The sequence below is a fragment of the Panthera onca genome, chromosome A1 (genome assembly GCF_046562875.1).
Source record: "Panthera onca isolate mPanOnc1 chromosome A1, mPanOnc1 haplotype 2, whole genome shotgun sequence".
Taxonomy (NCBI): Eukaryota; Metazoa; Chordata; class Mammalia; order Carnivora; family Felidae; genus Panthera; species Panthera onca.
Genome location: NC_138339.1, coordinates 75618080 through 75639665, shown reverse-complemented (window position 1 = coordinate 75639665; position 21586 = coordinate 75618080). Strand labels below are relative to the sequence as shown.

At 35.6% G+C, this 21586-nt stretch overlaps 2 protein-coding genes across 36 annotated transcripts in view; one reads left to right on the top strand and one right to left on the bottom strand.

Moving 5' to 3' along the window:
- Positions 1-20649, bottom strand: part of GIN1 (gypsy retrotransposon integrase 1) — a 79485-nt gene extending 58836 nt beyond the window's left edge. For 7 of the 10 annotated variants that reach the window (XM_078447697.2, XM_078447693.2, XM_078447707.2 and 4 more), the window contains exons 1-8: positions 20557-20649; positions 12244-12389; positions 10747-10940; positions 9759-9791; positions 8415-8720; positions 5439-5630; positions 5157-5339; positions 4136-4421 (exon numbers count right to left, since the gene is read on the bottom strand). In XM_078447697.2, the coding sequence (XP_078303823.2) occupies positions 4136-4421; positions 5157-5339; positions 5439-5630; positions 8415-8720; positions 9759-9791; positions 10747-10940; positions 12244-12385 (1336 nt within the window). In that variant the 5' untranslated portion in view covers positions 12386-12389; positions 20557-20649. The remainder of the gene's footprint in view (positions 1-4135; positions 4422-5156; positions 5340-5438; positions 5631-8414; positions 8721-9758; positions 9792-10746; positions 10941-12243; positions 12390-20556) is intronic. The other 3 variants (XM_078447710.2, XM_078447714.2, XM_078447712.2) reach the window with 2 other exon arrangements.
- Positions 20650-20741: 92 nt separating this feature from the next.
- The window catches only part of PPIP5K2 (diphosphoinositol pentakisphosphate kinase 2), a 71318-nt gene continuing 70473 nt past the window's right edge, over positions 20742-21586 (top strand). For 6 of the 26 annotated variants that reach the window (XM_060635272.3, XM_060635268.3, XM_078447650.2 and 3 more), the window contains exon 1: positions 20744-20960. The gene's annotated coding sequence lies outside the window, so the exon portion shown is untranslated. Of the gene's footprint in view, positions 20961-21586 lie in introns of all 26 variants that reach the window. The other 20 variants (XM_060635267.3, XM_060635269.3, XM_060635266.3 and 17 more) reach the window with 4 other exon arrangements.

Here is a 21586-nt window from a genome sequence, read left to right as displayed (position 1 = left end):
AAGCCTTGTTTGTGTAAGAAAAAAAACAAAATTCTCATTCATTCAGAAAGGTCAAATATGTTTCAACTCCTACTATGGTCTAAACCTACTGGAGCTAACAGAAATGCTCTTTAACTTCAAAACAAATTACCAAAAATTACCTGAAAGAGACTTTCGATCAGGCCCTACTCACATGATTAAATAATAATAATTAGATACACTGGGTTATATCAAATATATTATTAAAATTATTTTCACCTGTTTCTTTCTACTTTAATGTGACTACTAGAAAATTTAAAATTACACTATTAAATAATTTTTGCATTTTATATATATCTACTGGATGGTACTGATGTAGAATAATCCTGAGTTAGGGATATTAAAAAAGAAGAAATTAAGTTTTTACCCCCAAGATAGAGAGGTAAACATACAATATTAAAACATTTTCAATTCAGTCACATTACATGATAAACTTTACTTAATTTTTCTTTTCTCATTCTGTTAATTTAGTTATCATTATGACATCTGTTTGCTGAAAAGCATTATTTCAGTTTTGACCAGACTGAATAATTAGGTCTTTAGTTTCTCACAAAAAGAGGTAAGGTGTTACCAGCAGTTTGACATACTTTTCCTTACTCAGTTTTTTTTTTTTTTTTTTAAGTTTATTTTTATTTTAAGAGACAGCAAGAAAGCAGGGTAGGGTGGGGGGGGGGGAGGGGGTGGGGAGGGAGGGAGGGAGGGAGGGAGAGAGAGAATGAGAGAGAATGAGAATGAGAATCAGCATGGAGCCTGACATGGGGCTTGAACTCAGAAACCATGAGATCATGACCTCAGCTGAAATCAAGTGGGACGCTTAACCAACTGAGCCACCCAGGCACCCCACCTTATATAGTTTTAAGCGGTAAAAAAATAAAAGAAACAAATTTTTAAATTTCCCTAAGAAGAAAAATAAGTTAAAATTAAAGTCTCAAAAAAGTCCGCATAATTCGGTTTAATTTGTTTCTTCAAACAGAAAAATACATGGTTTTAATATAATTTTCTTATTCTGAAAAGAGGTGACCAGACTAATTCTATATATGGCCTGATAATCCTAAAAGTATTAGAATGTATTGCCACACTAGTATATCCTTCCTTATGATAAAATAACAATAATTATAATTTGATACTACATAATTGTCACTATAATAGATAAGCAATACTAACAACAGAGAACTGAAGGACTCTTGATTTAGAGATTATACAACTAGGAGCCCAAACAAAGGGAGGTTCTGTGGATGAATTACATTAACAATAAAAATCATGGGCTTGACAATAAAGAACTAAGGTTAGTTTTGTTTCCTGACTGTAGACCATAATTGTGGTTGGGAGAATAATGGGCCCCTAAAGATGTCCATGTACCAAAAACTCCCTGAACCTGTACTTATATTACCTTACATGACAAAGGAAAAAAAAAGAAGTGACAGAATTAAGGTTGTTAACCAGCTGACCCTAAAATAGGGAGATTATCCTGTACTATCCAGGTGGCCTCAAGAACATGGTCCTTAAATGTGGAAGGGGGAGGAAGAGAGAAGGTTGCAGTGCCTGTGACCTGAGAAGGACTCTACCAGCCATTGCTGGCTCTGGAGAGGCAGGAGACCACAACCCACACAAGGTGGGCAGCCCCTCAAAGGTGGGAAAGGCAAAGAAATAGGTTCTCTTCTAGAGTTTCCAGAAAGGAACACAGCCCTGCCAACATTTGGCTTTAGCCCAAGAAAAATTATCTTGGCATTCTAAGATACTGAATTGTAAGATGTGCATTTTAAACCACTGAATTTATGGTAATTTGTTATGGCAGGAAAAGGAAACTTACAAAATAATGAAGACCATTTCATAAATTGTGAAGGGCAATCAGCAGACAGATATCTATCACAACTTCCACCCAAAACAAAATAAAACTACTCAAAATGTATGTTGGATACGATAAGGAGTCAGTAACATTTTTCCTTTCAAAGGGAACATTATGATCACAAAAAGATAGTATGGAATGTCATAAAACTTCTTGTTAAAATAATTAGTCTTGAAAAGGTACCTGACATTGAACTACTAAACAAAATGACATAGGGTTGCTAAAAATAGCAATGAGAAATATTGTAGACCTAGTACTGAATGTGTTCCCTCATGTTCTAGATAAGAATGGATAAGAAGTTGGCAACAGAAGCTTATCTGCTTTGGACAGTGAGTCTTTAAAACAGCTACGAGATCTCATGGCTGGTAAGAGTAGCAATGATAAGTGCAGACAGTGCACAGCAATGATAAGTGCAGAGGCTATACCTCTTTCAAATTTATGTCAAGTGAAAGAAAAGGATTTAAGTCATTCAAAGACATTTAGTTTGCTTCACATTCAGCTCAAGGACTCTTTAAAATCAGCTTTTGAATTAAAGATTTTCAAGAAAATGTGTGATACTGAAGAAAAAGATGGCAGAAATCACATTTATTTTGAATCTAAGAAAAAAATGAAAAGAAAAGAAAAAGAAACACAAAATAAGAAACAAAGAGTAATCAAGAACCAGATTCCAGGATGGCCAGACCACACGTCCTTTGATTAACAAGAAAAAACAATTTTACCCATTTATCTCAGGTTTCTTATATGTACACTAGTACTAAAATTGTAATTTCTTTTATATTACTGTAAGAAATATCAGCAGAGAATTCGAGCATGAGGCAAAAATTAGACTGCCTCTGTTTAGAAACTGTTCTCCTCAATTGGATTCTGAAATATGCAGGAGTAGCAAAATGTTTGGCCTCCTTTCTGAGAAAGTCTTTGGTAACAGCAAACTGTAAAATGTTGAAACAGATCCTGATATAGCAACATTTTCCATGTAAATTTTGTATTAATTAAGGAAGGTTTACACATTAGAAGGGAGCAAGTCCTGAATGCTGAGACTAGGGAGAAAATCATGCTAGAGAAAAAAGGACAACATGTATCTGTATAATCAGTTTTTTTCCTACTTAATTTGCATAAGACAAATCATGAAGGGAACTCAGTACTGAGAAGAGGTACAAGGAATGAAAGCGCCGACCTTCCAAGAAAGAGAATGAGTACTGTGAGATTTCAGAATTAGAACAGTCCAAGGTAAGTTTACTAATAGAGCAATTAGGCTGTCATAAGCAGAAGGAAAGGTGCTAAGAATTTTAAACATGAGAGTTGTAACCCAGATCGGAAGCAAAGCTAAACTATTCTTGAGCAGCCTCCAAGGCCTTTTTTATCCTAAAAAACTAGGGTAAACATAAATAGTCTATTATTGCTCTTATAATATTCACTTAAGCCTGGTACTGTATTATCTTCCTTTGTTATTCATATTCAAAGAATACTGCTTTATAGGAAAAGCAAAATTAACTGGATGAGGTACCAATTCACTCCCTGTGTGTTATCCACCCAAGAGAATCTGTAGGGAGCAGTTAAAATAGGCTGGAGAAAGTGGGATTTAATCTGAAAGCCATGGCAAAATGTCACTTATCTCTTAATCTCTGAACGGAAGAGTTAAAGAAATCAGGATATCATCCTGACTGTTCAAAACCACATTTGGGGGCAAGTATAACCTTGCTGTCAAAAGGCTATCACCTCTTCTGACAGTACCTTAAAGCATTCTGACTACACCCTACTCTGCACCCTCCTTGCATCCATCATGACCTGACTATGGTGCAACATTACAAATTAATCACTTTTTTTTTTAAAGTTCCCTAGTGTATTTATCTCACAGAATTATGGTTAGTATGGTTGGTTCTGGCATTATTTATCTTAGTTGATATTTTCTGATGCTAAACAAGGCACAAAGTGACAAGTAAAATATTGTGAAAGTAAAAATAGAAAAGGTATTAATTCTTCCTTCTGTGAAATAGGTACAGCATCTCCTATGTGAACTGTGGGGCAAATGTGTGAAAAGTAAACTAGAAATCAAAATAAAATTTCTTCCAAGCCTGACAGTTTCAGAAGAGACATTCTAATAAAACAGAATACCTGGTATCTAAAACTATACCACATTTTATAAAAATGGGAAGGGGAAAGAAAACCTAACTAAGAGAAGGAGTTTAGGCCAGGGTCGGGGGATTCTTATATTATTTTTAAGTTCTCTCCTCATTCAAAGAGTAAAAATTCAGATAAATGACAGATGTTTACCTTGTTCACTGGACTCTCTTACATAGGGCTTAAGGTGGGACATTTTGATAGGTCTTTTAAGTCTAGTCCCAGTGTTGTCTCTCAGAACAGCACATCCACTTTCGGTAATATAGTCTATGACACAAGGACCAACCCATTCAGACTGGAAACGACCATCCTTCCACCAATTCTTCCTTTGTCGTAAAACTTCATGACCTACTTTTAGATGAAATGGATTTAACTGCTTTGGTTTCTTTTTAACAATGACTTTGCTTTTATTCAGTTCCTCAAAATTGTTGTTCTCCACCTACAATAGCAAAATAAAAAAGAGAACAAAGGAATGAAAGAGCTATAGTATCTTGAAGGTAAATGCAGATAATAACAAAATGGTTATTTTACTGAGATACTACTACAAAGTGGGTATGAATCCCATTTGAATCTTAAAATATTTCAAAACCAGTATCATTAATACCCTAACTTCACAAAGAAGTTAAACTGAGATTGGTTAAGCAATTGGCCCAAATCAAACAACTGGAAAGCAACAAGACCAGAAATCTGAGTTCAGCTCTACTTGATACCAAAATACAAGGTTCTCCCATTATTGTCTCTCATGATTTTTAAAAAAATTTTTTTTTACATTTATTCATTTTTGAAAGACAGAGAGAGAGACAGAGCACAAGCAGGGGTGGGGCGGAAAGAGAGGGGGACACAGAATCTGAAGCAAGCTCCAGGCTCTGGGCTGTCAGTACAGAGCCCGACGCGGGGCTCAAACTCACAAATGGTGAGATCATGACCTGAGCCAAAGCTGGACACTCAACCGACTGAGACACCCAGGCGCCCCGGTCTCTCAAGATTTTATAGCTAATAAGCATACTGTTTTATCAAGACAAACAGAATTTAACAGAAAAAAATTTGGCTTAGTATATTATATATATGCTTATGGATGTGTGCGTACCTCCGTGTGTATGTATGTGTATGCCAAAATTTTTTAAATTGCCTTATGGATTTTTAGATTATAGAGTTTTCTATTACATAGAATCACCTGTCGTCCTGATGCTGTCTTATTCTCCATTTTTGATAATTTATCAGCTTCTTTAACTGCACCTAGAATTTTGGCAAACATACTTGTATCATCACCATCCACTTCATGAAGAATATCTGAAGTCTCAGGCATATAAGGATTTCGAGTAAACATTTGAAAATATGGTGTATTTTTAGTAGGTTCCTATTTTAACGAAAATAAACAATTTGTAATAAATTACATAGCAAGAAACAGTCATCACTCAAAAGTGAGGAATTATAAAAAGTATAAAAAGACACACACCAAGTGAGTTACATTGAAGGCAAATGAAATGGCTGATAGGTGATCATCCCAGTTGTTTGGGTGGTCAGCACAGTGTTTACAAAGAAATGCTTTGATTGTGCTAGATGTACTTTCAGTTCGATAAACAGCTTGGGAGGCGTGAGAAATTACAATTTGCTTTGTGCCAAACAATCCACATAGTTCAACATTGATCTGAAAAATATATAAACAAAGTTGACTTTAAAATTTGTATTTTATGCTGATTCAAAGGGCCACATGCACCCCAATGTTTATAGCAGCACTATCAACAATAGCCAAAATATGCAGAGCCCAAATGTCCATCAACTAATGAATGGATAAAGAAGATGTGGTATATATACATACAATGGAATACTACTTGGCAATGAGAAAGAATGAAATCTTGCCATTTGCAACAACATGGATGGAACTGGAGAGTATCATGCTAAGCGAAGTAAGTCAGTCGAGAAAGGCAGGTATCATAGGATTTCACTCGTGGAATTTGAGAAATTTAACAGATGAACATAGGGAAAGAGAAGGAAAAATAAGATAAAAACAGAGAGGGAAGCAAACCATAAGAGACTTTTAAATACAGAGACCAAACTGAGGGCTGATAGGGGTGGGAGGGTGAGGGAGTGGGTTAACTGGGTGATGAGCATTAAGGAGGGCCCTCTTCGGGATGAGCATTGGATGTCATATGTAAGAGATGAATTGTTGGGTCCTAGTCCTGAAACCTAGACTACATTGTATGTTACCTAATTTGAGAATATAAAAATTAAAAAATTAAAGAAATAATAAAGTTTGTATTTTACTCTTCCACTGACTGAAAGGTTTCAAAAGAATTTGAATCTTGCCTTTTTCACTGATCGTAGCCGTTCTATATAAAAGCATACATATTGTATTAAAAACAGCAATGACTATTTATTGAGTCATTATGTGGTCAGTACACTAAATGCTTTACATTAGCTTAGAACAATCATAAGTTATCATTAACTCCATTTTACAGATAAGAAGTTGAAGCTTTGGGAGGCTAAGTGCCTTGCTAAACATACACATACAGCAAGGAAATCAAAGAATAGAATTTAACACTAACCCTGAGTTCATGTAACATTTTAATTCAGCAAACAATTTCTCAAAAAAACACGAAGTCACATAATCTGGTTAATAGCTATGTGACTTTGACAAGTAACCAAACTTCTGTGTACTCACTTTCCTCATCTGTAGAATGAGGAAAATCCTACCCAGGACTCTTGAGCATTATAGGAGTAGATGTTTGTAAAGCACCTAAAACAGTTCTTGGCAACTACTAAGTACTTTATAACTTGTAATGTTACTATTATTGTTGTGGTTATTTTATTATCTGCAGGACCTAACAAAAGCCAAAATGAGTTTAGAAAACTTCTAACAGTAAGTCTATAAAATGTGAAACAACTTACTTTTCCTACCTTATGCCTCGGACTATGTTTTATTATTCTTAACTGGGTAAATGTTTGATTAATAAACCTGTCTTTTGAAAAACTATATTCTTGTTGCTTAATTGTAAGAAGACAAGTATCATAGTAACTAAAAAGGTAAAGCTAATAAATTAGGAAAAAAAACCCAACAAAAACAAAATCATATTTCCCAAGCTGCTGTGCAGGTAAGGGTAGTCATGTGATATAGTTCTGGCCCAAAGAGCTGTAAATGGAAGTTGCTGGGCAGACTCAGATGGTACTAGCTTTTTTGGTCTGTTGTCCTACCCATTTCTTCTGTCTGAAACACAGACTTTGTGGCAAGGGCTCTGGCAGCCATGTCATGAACATAAGATTGAGAGTCACATCTCAAAGATGATGGAACATAATACTAGAAGCATGGGTCCCCAATGACATTCAGAGTTACCCTTCCAACCTTGGACAGCCAAGAGAAGAGAGGGGTACTCTCTTGTACCTTACTTGGGGTAAGGATATCAGGATAGCACCTTATTCTCTTACTTGTAGCTAATAGAGTTCCTAGCTAATATATGTACTAATTTAGGCTGCCTCCTTTTAATTCAAAAGTAATTTAGAAGAAATCCTAGAGGGGCACCCACATGGCTCAGTGGGTACAGCATGCGACTCTTGATTTCAGGGTTTTAAGTCTGAGCCCCACATTGGGTGGGGAGGAAGGAGAGAGGGAGAAAGAGACAGAGAAAGAGAGAAATCCCAGAGAATTGGTATCATTTGGGATAGCCTCAATCTGAGGTTATAATCAATGGCTTTAAATGACTGACCTCTGGAAAAGGGTCAGACAACTTTGTTTCAATAAGTTGTCTAGGAATGATCCAGTGAATTCATTTGTGGGATGCTATCCTGATATCCTTACCCCAAGAGCCTTTTTTCTTCCATCAACAAGACATCCTATTAATGGTTATAATTTTGGTTTTCCTTAAGACCTATCTTTAAAATCAAAGAAGCAGATTTTCCTTTGACAATGTTTATTGTCTTTCCTTCAGAGACTTACAAAAAGTTCGTGCATTTTATTAAAACATCTGTATTTTCATCCAACTGTGTAATACACACACACACACATTGTATTCATCCACACTGTAATATTCTAATATTATTTCAACACTTTAGCAGTGTTTTCTATGTATTTTCTGGAAAAGAAAACATTACATTTTGTCACCATTATGTTCTCTCAGTAATATTTAAACCACTGAAATCACAGCAAAAAGAACAAATTTTCTCAATCTTCTGTGAGTTTTAGTTTTTTGCTATTAAACCTCACAAAAGAGGCTTATAAACATTTACTGATACCTTTGGTAAAATTTCCAAACTCCTGGATTATCACATGACTTTAAACATAACTGGAAAAACTGGTGATTCATAATAGCTTCACAGTGTTATTATTATTATCTCTAAGCACTATATGCACTTAGGGTGAGGCTTTTCATTAGTTACTTTTCATTACTTACTGAAAGGTAAGTAAAATATGCTCTTAGATATAAGTTATTTATCTTACCTCATGAATGAACTCCTCTCTTTGGTCCATTATTATTTTCTGTGGTGGTCCATATAAGAAAAATATATTGATAATAGCTTTAGAAACTTCTGATGGTGAAACATCACAGAGAGGCAAAATCACAACCCATTTTGTGAACAAATCTGTCATGATTATAGCATACACGTGACTTCTGATGCTTGTATGAAATGGGCCCATCAGATCAACAGTAACTATACTCCATGGATTCTCCACCTTGAGAAAGTGCTGTTTAGGAGCTAGAATAACTGTATTTTTTGCCACTTGGCAATGCTGACAAGCATATACCTATAAAATAGGCACACAGTAAAAAAAAAAAAAAAAAAGAAATGAAATACAGATGTTAATATAGTCAACATAATACCAGTCTTATAAATCTGAACTTTAAAATGGTTAACTGGTACTTTGTGTTCTGAAAGAGAAACTTTTAGACTATTCTCAGAATAGAATAAAACCTTCTATTTAGAATAATAAGCAAAATATTACTTGTTATTACAATCCAAGGACTACCTTAACAGGTCTTATTCACATGGAACAATAGTTTATATTCAATATATATTTATTAAATGAATAAATCTTCAAACAAATTTCTTATATCAAATTTGTTAAAATTTGAAGTCAGTAGCTGAATATACAATAATTTCTATAATCAAAAGATTTTTTCTTTTAAAGTTATCATTCTAATAAATGTAGTCATTAATCTATTCCAACAATATTTATTAAAACATAATTTTATTCAAACAATACTTACAGATGCCAGAAATCCCTCGAGGTCTCAAGAAAATAGAAAGACCAAAAGCAAAGCCCATGCTGTCATGGAGGTTTTTACGTAAGTGGGATGAGAATTGATTAACATATGGATGCTGCCACTGCTCAACATATTTCTAGAATTCCACTTAGGAAACTTCTTTTAAACCAACTTGTGAACAAAATTTTATAAACTGTCTTTGCATTACAGTTACTTTTAATCAAAAGTCTTATCTTCCAACTTATATACTAGTTTTCATAATAACCTCTGATTATTTCCAAAAATCATATCCATTCTCAAATGATAAAGATTTGGCAAATATTTCACTGAATAAAGTAATGTGTGGCAGGTTATAAAGGCAAATACAATTACTGAGGTCTTAGAATATATGCATAGACTGCAAACTGATAACTCATAAATGATTTTTAGTTAGTTGTTGGTTTAATTTTTTATACCTGAAATGACAATCTTTTCAATGTACTATTATAATTATTAAAGGGATCTCATATACGTACCAAGGAATTCCTACCATTCATCATATAAAGTACACTAGAAACAGTAGGAATCAGATGACCTACCAGTAAGAATACCACAATTCCTAGATGAATTTCCTATAAGAAGAAGTTGAAGGTTTAATAGGTCATAAAGTTACAAAACTCAGACGAATTTCATTATTTTGCAACTTGATTTTACCTTTAGTTGATTTGGGGTATCTACCATATTTGATATTTTCTTTTTTTTTTTTTTTTTTTTTTATTTTTGGGACAGAGAGAGACAGAGCATGAACGGGGGAGGGGCAGAGAGAGAGGGAGACACAGAATCGGAAACAGGCTCCAGGCTCTGAGCCATCAGCCCAGAGCCTGACGCGGGGCTCGAACTCACGGACCGCGAGATCGTGACCTGGCTGAAGTCGGACGCTTAACCGACTGCGCCACCCAGGCGCCCATATTTGATATTTTCTATATCAAGATGAAATATGCACAAAAGATGAGAGCATACAATGGATCTGACTTATGAACATAGTCTCCTCTCAAGAAAAGATCACATGATTGCCATCAGAGAGGTAATCATTTAGTCAAAAGAATTTCAGCCCCATTTGAATTCTGCCTATACAAGAGTTGAATGATGAAAACCTGGTTCTAAATAATCTATTTAAATATGCTATTTTTCAAATGTTTAAATAACGTTTTAGTTCAAATTATACTTTAGTGATTTTAAAGGAGAATTTTGATGGGAAGTAAAACTCCTTTTAAATGTTTTTGTACAAAAACTACCATACAAAAAGTGCTTAATAAGAGGTAATATCTAGAATAAATCTGGAGCAATAAAGAATTTTGGATATCTACTACAAAGACATTATTTAAAATATTCTCGTGCATGCACAAGTGGGAAAGGGACAGAGAGAGAAGGAGAGAATCTTAGGCAGGCTCCACGCCAGTGAGGAGCCTACTGTGGGGCTCGATCTCACAACTGTGATATCATGACCTGACCCAAAATCAAGAATCGGACACTTACCGACTGAGCCACCCAGGTACCCCTAAGAAATTCTTAATACATAAGCCATACCCACTGTTTGACATCATTGGTCACAGAAGTCCAATAATAACTGGATTCCACTAGAGTAAGGGTCCTGGATATGCCATGATGAGCTCCAGTGTCATTTTCATGGCATTCTCTTAGGACTTTCTTTTTTTCTTCTTCTGAAACAATCACCAAACGATTTTGTTTTCTGTCTTTTCCAACATAAAACAGCTTTTTTTCTAGAATAAATAATGCCAAAAAGATATAATTGCAATTTTTAGAGACCAATATAGTTTTAAAATAATCACAGCCTTATCTTCAAGCCGTTACGTTTTTTTTTTTTTTTACTCTTTTTTTCCCTCTAAGATAGCATATTTATTTGTAATGAATACATGCAGTCTGAAAGGTTTTCAGCTGCTAAACTTACTAGATACATAGGAGGAGCACCAGTTGCTGTAATTTTGTAACTATACCAGTGGAGCTAGCTTGCTCACCAAAACATGTAATAACCACAGAAGTATAAAATTATCTTTTCATGGGAGTACTCAAACTGGAAAAAAACTCCAAAATACAGCATCAAGTTACTAATGTGCTTAATTAACTATATGCTGAGTGGAACATTCCTTACTTGAATTAGAAGGTAAGCAACTTAAGAGCAGGAACCTCATCTAATTTATTCATCAATGTATTATCCTCAACCTAACATGTGATTGGCACACAGTAGGAACTTGGTAAACATTTGCTGCATAAATGATTAAATAAATAAATGAATGAATCCTAACTTTACCAAAAAGTAAAACGTGTCCTTACTAAGTGTAGAGGAATTATAGGAAGGGTTATACACAGAGAGATAAGAGGAGGTGTTTATTTATTATTTTATAGTCTTCATGACCCGCTTTTAAGGAAGTCTGATTTTCTACCTATAGACAAAACTCCCATTAATAGCACCAACATTCATTCATTTATCTGGTGACTACCAGCTTATTTCAACTCAAAACTTCTCTTCCCTGTGAAGAGGAGAAAGAGAAAAATTATCATAATCTTTCAACATAAAGATTCTACTGCCTTTCAAATATTCATTCCATTCAGGGGGATTAGGTGTCCAAAAATGAATGTGATCCTGAGAATATCTGATGGCAGGGGGAGACCACAGGAATAAATATAGCAAGAAAAGTTAACGTCAACACTTTCATATTAGCATCAATTAAGCTCTTCATTAATAGTGACATAAGTGGTAGAAAGTGTCATTAAAGTTGGAACCACCTGAGAACAAAAGCAGGCAAGGTTAATTTAGGTGAGTGTTTAATTTTTCATGGTATCATTTTCGGTCTATGATTTAAAATGGCCTTTTCATGCTTGCTGGCATTCAGTTAGCTTCAGTGTCATTTTTATTTTGCTTTTGAGTGAATGGCATCATCAATTACACTGGTAACTGTTAAGCAACAACCAGTTACTGCAGAAATTCTCAGGACTCCACAGAGAACACACATGGAAAAGCATCTATATTAACTTTTTACTTAAGATGTAGGGCATTAATGTTACCTCTGAAGATAAATTTTTTTGCTGCTCTTCTTATGCCACTCCTCTCACTTGGTAGCGTAGTTGGATGATATTCACCAGTTCGTTTATAATACGCAATCTGCTTAAGATGAAGGTCACCATTTTTTCCACTACGGACCATCATGAACCTAGGTAAAAGATATTTAAAGGTATAACTTAAATGATAAGCTTGTGCAGTTGCTATTTCAGTGCAGGCTGCTGTCATATTTCTGCTTACATATGAATTGAACATTCCCGGGATATTATCTGTGACGGAGATAATTATAGTACAGAAAAGGAACTGTGTGACGTATATGAACTAAAATATTCAAAAGCTATTTTTGAGATACATCATGACACATTATCTTGTCTCTTTCCATGTGAGAATAAATGCTGAAAATTTTCCACATAATGGGAAAAAAGAAAATAAACAAGTACACTTCTAAAAGTTTTGCTTCAAGTCTCTCACTACCATCAATTGAAATGTCACTTATTTAAGATGGTTGTTATGTGACATTTAAATACATGATAGGTTATAAAAGGCAGAAATAGTTTTATATTATTCCTAAATATATTTATGGTCATTGGGAAATGCAAAAACAAAGCCTATCCAAATAATTTATGAGATTTTGGAAATGTTCAAATGATAAATGAAAAAGAAGATATTTAGCTATGCTAGATCTCATCATATGCTCTTCTGAACTGCATCTAAGCTGCTTTTTCTTGAAGAGAAATGATTTTTGGTCCTGTACATACTTTATGTTATAAAGAAAACTCTGGGTGCACTGGCAAAATTAAAACAAAATAAAATGTGTCTATTTTAGACCATAAATTATATGGAAAATCACTAAATTCAAAAGAAAAAAAAAGACCTTGTCTTTCATATTTTCAGCTAAAAGGAATTATTCTGTGCAGAGTATTGGGTGTGCCACCACTCTCATCAATCCAGATCAATTTTTGGCCTTTCTTTCCCTGCTACTGTGCCCAAAGAGACTGACCCTTACAGACTACATTTATAGTTTTCTGATTAGACTTGTCCAATGGGAGGTACCAGCAGGCAAATCAGAATGGAGAAGAAGTCAGGATATTCGTTTCACAGGTCCTTCCTTGGTTTAGGCTGCAACCTTCTATAACTACAGCTCCTGTTGAGTAGCCCATCCTCCATGTCTGTAGTTCTCATTAGAAGTCTATAACATCATTTCTTCTTGTTAATTCAGAGGTACTATGCCATCCTTATTTCCTGCTGTTACTAATCTCCAGGTTCCATGTTGATTTCCCGTACCCTGTTCTTATGTCTTTATAGAGGAGCTTCGTTAAATTTTCTTCAAATTCCCAGTAAAATGTATCTTCTATTTCCTACCAGGGCTCTGATACAAATACATAAAGTTTTTATTTCTAAAAATAATACGGATGTTTACTGACCACTAGAAAATCTAGGGAGGAGGCTACAAGAGAATGCTACTGCAGAGAGAATGTTAGAACAAAAAAGAATAGAGTGTGCCTAGGAACCCATGGCTTAAATAGCCTATTAAGTGTCTTCCCCTATGATATATCACTTTCCACATTCAATAACTATGTTTCTGATCTTTTCATAACTTCCAGTGAAGATATCAGTACATTTATAACATCTTTTAATCTTGGGTTAGCATGAACTATAAGCCATTTTTGAAAGCAAAGTTTCTGCAAAGCTAATTCTGTCCTCTCATAACCTAAAAAACAAGTTAATTATCTCTGTAATGTATTATAAAACAGTTTGTTCTAAGTTTATTCACTTTCAACTAAATACTAAGTATATGCATTTTTCATTTTATAACAGATAGCTATATCCCAAAATCAAACAAATGTAACTTATTACAGTTTCTAAAAAATATCAAAAATGAATGGATCAGGTTTTAAGACTTACTACGAAACTATAGTTAATACAACAGTGAAGTATTGGCATAAGGATGGACAAATACGTCACTGGAACAGAACAAGGAGTCCAGAATTAGATCCACATGTATACAATCAATGTACAACAAAGGCATAAATAAATACAAAGGGGGGAAGAGAAAGCCTTTTCAATAAATGATGCTGGAAATATCTGCTATATGTACGGGGGGGGGGGGGGGGAATGAATCTTAACTACTTACATCTTCCACAAACTTAATTCCAGATAAGTCACAAACCTAAATATGAAAGGTAAGTTATAAAGTTTCTGGAGAAAATATAGGAAGATCTTCAAAACCTTGGGATATGTAAAGACTGCTTAAACAGGACACAAAAATCACTATTCTTAAAAGAAAAAAATTATAACAAATTGCACTTCATCAAAATCAAAGCCTGTTCAAGAGGAAAGGAAAGTTAATCCACAGACTGGGAGAAGATATTTTTAATATATATATCTAACAAAGGACTCATACTCAGCATATATAAAGAACTTTAAGCCCTAAAAACTGAGAAACCACTTGAAAAATACATATAAGCAGAATAAAATAATCTTTTTATTTTATTCTTACATAATTACAATTACTTATAATGGCATGCATGTACCTGCTAGTCAGTGTACAAATTCTCAAAGCTTGCAATCAGATTAGACCCTGCTGGCCTCATTTCCTCTTCCACATTGATTTTCATGCAGTATTTGCTTTATTACCACAGCAACCATCTAAAAAACCAGTTTTGCGAAGATATCAAGAAAGCAATGTAGTGTGACCATATGTTGAAACTGTGAACTACCTCAGACTAGTAGTCCACAAGAGATCTGATAGATGTTGAGTACAGCTGTGCTTCTTTGAAAGCTTAAAATATTCCATGGCATCCTGTCAATTAACTATGATGTCCAGGAAAGCTTTGGCACACAATTTGAGAACCGCGAGTTAAAGCATTTAACAAGTAAATACAAACTAGATTTATTGAGTTAAATATCTAGATGTTAAGGAAAGGCTGTAGACTGAGAACACTGATTATATATATATATATATTTATTTCGGTTGTTGTGTGAGTTCTTTTTTTTCTTTTTTAAATGTTTACTTATTTGAGAGAGAGAGAGAGAGAGAGAGAGAGAGAGAAACAGAGCATGAGTAGGGGAGGCGCTGAGAGAGTGGGAGACAACAGAATCCAAAGCAGGCTCCAGGATCTGAGCTGTCAGCACAGAGCCCGACACGGGGCTTGAACTCACAAACAGTAATATCATGACCTGAGCTGAAGTCAGACGCTTAACTGACTGAGTCACCCAGGTACCCCAGAACACTGATATTTATTAATTATAGGTTCATGGGCGCCTGGGTGGCTCAGTCAGTAGTGTCCAACTTCGACTCAGGTCATGGTCTCCCAGCTTGTGAGTTGGAGCCCCAAGTCAGGCTCTGTGCTGACAGCTCAGAGCCTGGAGCCTGCTTCGGATTCTGTGTCTCCCTCTCTCTCTGCTCCTAACCCACTCGCATTCTGTCTCTGTCTCTCTCAAAAATAGACATTAAAAAAAATTTTTTTTTAATTATAGGTTCATCAGAGGTACAGACTGAAAGTTTTTGTCAAATGTTTAACTGGAACCAAAGAAACCTGGCAGATATCAATGTTAATACTAAGTTCTATAAGTATATGACAGAAAGCACCTATTAGGTCAATCTCTTATTTCTGTTCTCTAAGCACTTTCCAAATAAAGAAAAAAAAAAAGCAAGAGCTAATTTCATAGAAGAATAAGATTTCTTATTTCATTTTCTCTTTCAAAGTTAATTTTTACACTTTTAAAACATACACCTTTCTTGGTGATACGTGTTTCTAGCTTCCAGAAAAAAACGTTCATTGAAATAAGGGTTTCTAATGTGAAAGACCAATTTTATTAACAGAAGGCTTACTATATTTCATATTTCTATTCTCTGGTATCACACAAATATAGAAAAGGATACTAAAAGTAAATTTAATTTTCAAGAAGTAAGGAAATATGAATAAATTTTTGAAAAATTAAATATACCACATGGCAAATGTAAAAATTACATCTTTGACTGTAGAACACAGTAGGTTACCACTAAAAGGAAGGCCAGAGATTATGATTCAATCTCACACTTTCCAGATAAGGAAAATAACTTCAGGTGGTTAATTTAGATAGAAATTGGTAAATTATAATATTCAACAATGGAAATACATTATTCCTTTCTGAAATAGCATTAAAAAATCCCCACAGAAGCTTCTGTCTTAGAATCTAGAATGCTGGAACAAGAGCCCTTCCCATCCTAATAATGAGAAAAAGCTGGGTAAACTTCCTAAGATGTCAGTTCTCCTCAAAGTGATCTACAAAATCAATGCAACACAATCAGAAACCCAGCCAGCTCTTTTGTACAAACTGACAGGCTGATTCTAAAGTTAAATAGAAAACCAAAAAGACTTAGAATAGTTAAAACAAGTTCAAAAACCAAAAGACTTAGAATAGTTAAAACAAGTTCAAAAAACACGGATATAGTTGAAGAATTTCACATTACCTGGTTTCAAGACTTCCTTTAATCTATAGTAATCAAGACTGTGGTATCGGAAAACGATAGCCAAAGATCTATGGAACAGAAGAGTGTCCAGAAACAACCACAAAGAAATGGTAAATTAATTTCTGACAAAGATGCCAAGAAATTCAATAGAGAAAGGATAATATTTACAACAAATGATGCTAGAACAACTAAGCACCCATATGAAAAAAGATGAACCTCAATTCATAACTTGCACCATGTGTAAAAAGCAATCCCAATGGGTCATAGACCTAAATGTAAAACCTAAAACTACAGAACTGCTAGAAGTCAACAAAAAAGAAAATCTTGGTGAGCTTACATTAGCTATGATTTCCAGAGAGCAAATAAAAAGAACCATCCATAAAAGAAATAATTTAAATTTTACGAAAACAGCAATCTCAGCTGAGAGAAAATATTTGTAGTACACATATATAATAAAGAACTTATGTCCAGAATTTGAAAAGAACTCTCAAATCTCAGTAAGGTAATGATCAATCCAACTAAAAAATGGGCAAAAGATTGAACAGACATTTCATTAAAGATGACTTGCAAGTAAACAGGTGAAAACATGTTCAACACAATTAGACAATTAAAAAAATACAAATAAAAACTAAGATACTACTACACATCCATCAAAATGGCAAAAAACAACAAAAAAGAAACAAAACCTGACAATACTAAGCACTACAAAGGGTACAGAGCATTGCTGGTGAGAATAAAAAATGGTGTAAACATGTTTGAAAACAGTTTTAACTAAAGAGAAATTATATGTTCATACAAAAATGTATATGTGACTGTTTCCGGAAGCTTTATTCCTAACAGCTAAAATCTGAAAATGAACCAAATGTTCATCAGTGGATGAATGGGTAAACAAATTATGGTAGATCCATATGATGGAACTGATAAGGAACATCGATAAGGAACAAACTGAAAATCTACTTAATAATAAGGATGAATCTCAAAAATCATTATGCTAAGTAAAAAAAGTGAGACACAAAAGGCTACACACTATATGCTACTGTTCTATACAATATCCAGAAAAGCCAAAACTATAGGAACTACAGGAACAGGGAACAATTTTTTTTTTAAAGGAGAATTCTCTAAATAACTGCAAAAGCAATTTTTAAAAATTGCAAACATTTATACAGTGCTTTACTGTGATGATCCTCTCAACATCCTGTCAAGTAGGTACTAGTTGTATATCTACTTCATAGATAAGAAAATAGAGGTTCACAGACATTATCCAATTTGTACAAAGCAACACAGTAAGTGCAAGCACTAGGCATTTGCAGCCTGTTCTATGTTGCTTCAAATTTCCCGTTGGCTTTTTTTCCCCTGCTACACTAATAACTGAATTATTGTCCTCAGATTTAATAATTCTTGGCCCAGGCCTCTGCTAGAAAACTTATAAAATACTTTTTAATTAATAATTCAGGTTATATATGAGAAAGCGATATTAATTTTTAATCATTTCACATGGTTTGGGACACAATGGACATTCAACTATTTGTAAATGAATAAAGAATTATTTGCTCTTCCTCATAGGAAAGATAGCACTGAATTAGAAAAAAAAAAAAAGAAAAGGGCACATGTTCCAAAGATAATTGTTATTTCACTTAGGAAAACAATACTTCACTTGCATATCTATCGCACTCCAAGAAGGGTGTGTCAAAGAAGTCAAGACTTTTAGGGGTCAGAATTTCTAGTGTAAGAGCTACCTAAGTACCTAAGTCTCAGTATCCACATATGAAAAAAGAAAATAATACTTATCCCTCCTTCTTCATAAATATCAGGATCAATGAGATTGAAAAGACTTGGAAAGTCCTTTGCAAATAGTCAAGCAATATACAATTACTGTTAAAACATTTCACTATTATCAGCCACATCAAGCTGTTCAAAGTAGTAAAGAACACTTTCTTTTCTCAAAAGCTTTCCTTACAAGTAAAAAGATTGAAAATCTTGTCTCTTCACTTATGGTGATTAATGTTTTATGGCAATGTTTGTTTGTTGTAATGCTAACATCAAAACCCAGAAGACTCAAGAGTTATTTAATACATTATAATGAGTTTATAGTCTAATGGGGTTCACAAGCTTAAATACTTAAGAAAAATCAGTTCACAGAAAGGAAAATCGTGTAAGTTAGGTTAAAGTTTGCTGTTAATATTTGGCATTTATAGGGGCGCCTGGGTGGCTCAGTCGGTTAAGCGGCCGACTTCGGCTCAGGTCATGATCTCACAGTTTGTGAGTTCGAGCCCCGCGTCAGGCTCTGTGCTGGCAGCTCAGAGCCTGGAGCCTGCTTCTGATTCTGTGTCCCTCTCTCACTCTGCCCCTCCCCTGCTCAGGCTCTGTCTCTCTCTCTCTGTCAAAAATAAATAAACATTAATTTTTTTTTTAATTGGCATTTATACACAAGAGTAACTCAAAGAACCAGTAGTTTTTTCTTGTCAAAGTACACTCACCATGTGATCCCTAAAAACCATCCAATTGAGTAGTGAATATAAAGAAAATGGCTTTAAACTGTAATATTAGAACAAACCTAAATATCTTCCTATACCCAAATGCTGAATGAAGGTATCATTTACAGGATAGAATTAAGTGGTTTAAGTTATAAAAATGAAGTTTAGGACTTCTTTAAATATGTTCTTATTTTTAAGAATTTGTGTATTAAAAAAAGTAGGAATGAGAAAAGGAGGTGAAGGTGGCTGACTACAACTTCTAATTTTGCAAGAGGAACTGTCAGGATCAAACTTGGTTGAGCTTTAACACTGATACAACGTCCCTGATACAACGTCAAATAAAATCAGTAAGTACCTGTGTAAATACTTATTACTTAATTCCTTTAATCATTTTATTTTGTGTGCAATAAAATGAAGTGGTTAAGTATCACTTTAAATAAAATTAGGATTGGACAAAACCCATCAAGGCTACCAATTTAAGCCTCCAAAAAGTTGTTAAATGCATGTGTTCCACCTTAAAAACTTAAAATCTGTAACATTTCAATGAACATGTGAACTTGTGATCATTATTTTTACTTCTGCGTTGGTCTACTTTAATCTCTGACAAAAGGAAATGCATAATTTTATGTAATGTTAAAGACTGGGAAATCTAATTACACCAGGCACTTCTTATCTGATTCAACCTATAAATTGGTTTTAACAAAAAAATGCCTTCATCCCTATATGCATACACATGAAGCCACATGTGATAAGTGAATTTCCATTTTGAAAATTATTTCTCCACTTTAGTTCAGAAAAGCTTATTTAAAGGAAAAGTCCACAGAAAAAAAGTGTGTACTTTGCCTTTAGAACTACGGGACAAGATTGTCCCTTGAATTCGCGTCTCCCACCGCCACAGGAGATTGTAATTTGGGGCGAAAGGCGAATATTTCAGATTAAATGGCAACTATGATAAAGTAAGTAGGGAGACTTCGTTCATGTCAGCCAACTGCCACGGTCAATTTTTGAACCTGCTCTGACTCTCGGACGCTATTTTAACTATTAGAGAGCATTTCCAGGGAGGCTTAATGGCTCGTTAATCAATTCTTCAGGGCAAGGTCCAGCTAAATTTAACAAAAGCAGGAAGACCATCAAGTAAAACTCGGTTACATAGACTAGGCACCTCCCCACGCCTGACAACAAAACTCGCCCCTTTTCCACTCAGCGGCCGCGGGACGCCGTAACGCCCAAGCAAGGCCCTCTCGCCCCAAGAGCGCCTGCGCAATCTCCACAGTCAATTAAACCCTTTCTTAAACTAGTCGATAGAAATGGTTTTGAAATTACTGTCAGGTGATGCCTCACTTTAAAAATCATCAGACATAACAAAGCATACCGGGACGACCACTCACCGAAAGTGGTCCTAAAAGCAAACGACAGGATTTAAGCTTCCTCTCGCGACTTATCTGGTGCTGCCGGAAGCGGAACTACCGGTGTCTTTAAGAGGTGTGTGCTTATGAGGGCCGTGCGGACTGTTTGGCAATTGCCGGAAATCGTTCCGCCCGGTGAGATTTCTTGGTGAGACCCGAGGCGGGCGGGGAGAGGCGCGACCGAGATAAGGGAGGTGGTGTAGTGCTTTGCAGAACCTCTGCGTGGCCCTTGATCTGCTACTGTAGAGAGGAGACCGACGTCCTACCTAACAGCTGTAGTCTTTTGACGAACACCTCACTCCTGTCTCCGGCATTAAAGGGGAAACCGAAGCCCGAGTGGGCTCGGCTATCTCCTGCAGCTCGCGTGGCTACTGCAGCGGTGGCAGGTGAGGATTCCGGGACCGGAGGAGAACCGAGTTGCCGAACCCGGTCACCGAGGCCGCTGCTGGGCAGTTGCTTTGTCTCCTGCGCGTTGCGGAGCCCAGACACGCGCTCTTCCCAGGGGCGTGTGCCAGAGCAAAAGGCAGCGTGGGCGAGGAAGGAGTGACACTACAGCCCTGAGGCGCTTTTCGCGTCTGGATTTCTTCTTCTCTTCTATTGCGTCCCTTTTTTATTTCTTGGGTTTGAGATATACGAGATTTCAGCCCAGCCAGAAGGGAACTGCCGAGCGCCTAAGCTGGTGCTCTAGCCTGTGGGCTCGCTCCACCAAAGTAGGCAGCCTCGAGTTTGGGGACTGCTGTGGGTCGAGATCGCTGTTTTTGTTTTCAGTCTTTGCCCCTTTTCTCGCCGCCTGCACCCCCACTTCAAGAGAACAAAAAGGCCCTTGCGTTGCAGCTTTCCAGAATAAAAACGGAGGCTGCAGGTCTCTCCCTCACCTAATGAGTTCGATTGTTGCACCTCGCGCGCTTGGAGGGAGAAGGAACGAGGGTGGCGACCATTGTATCACATTTACTAGTTTATGGACGACTTCTGGCAGTTTGCGACCTTTGAATTCTTATGGGTGATACTTGTC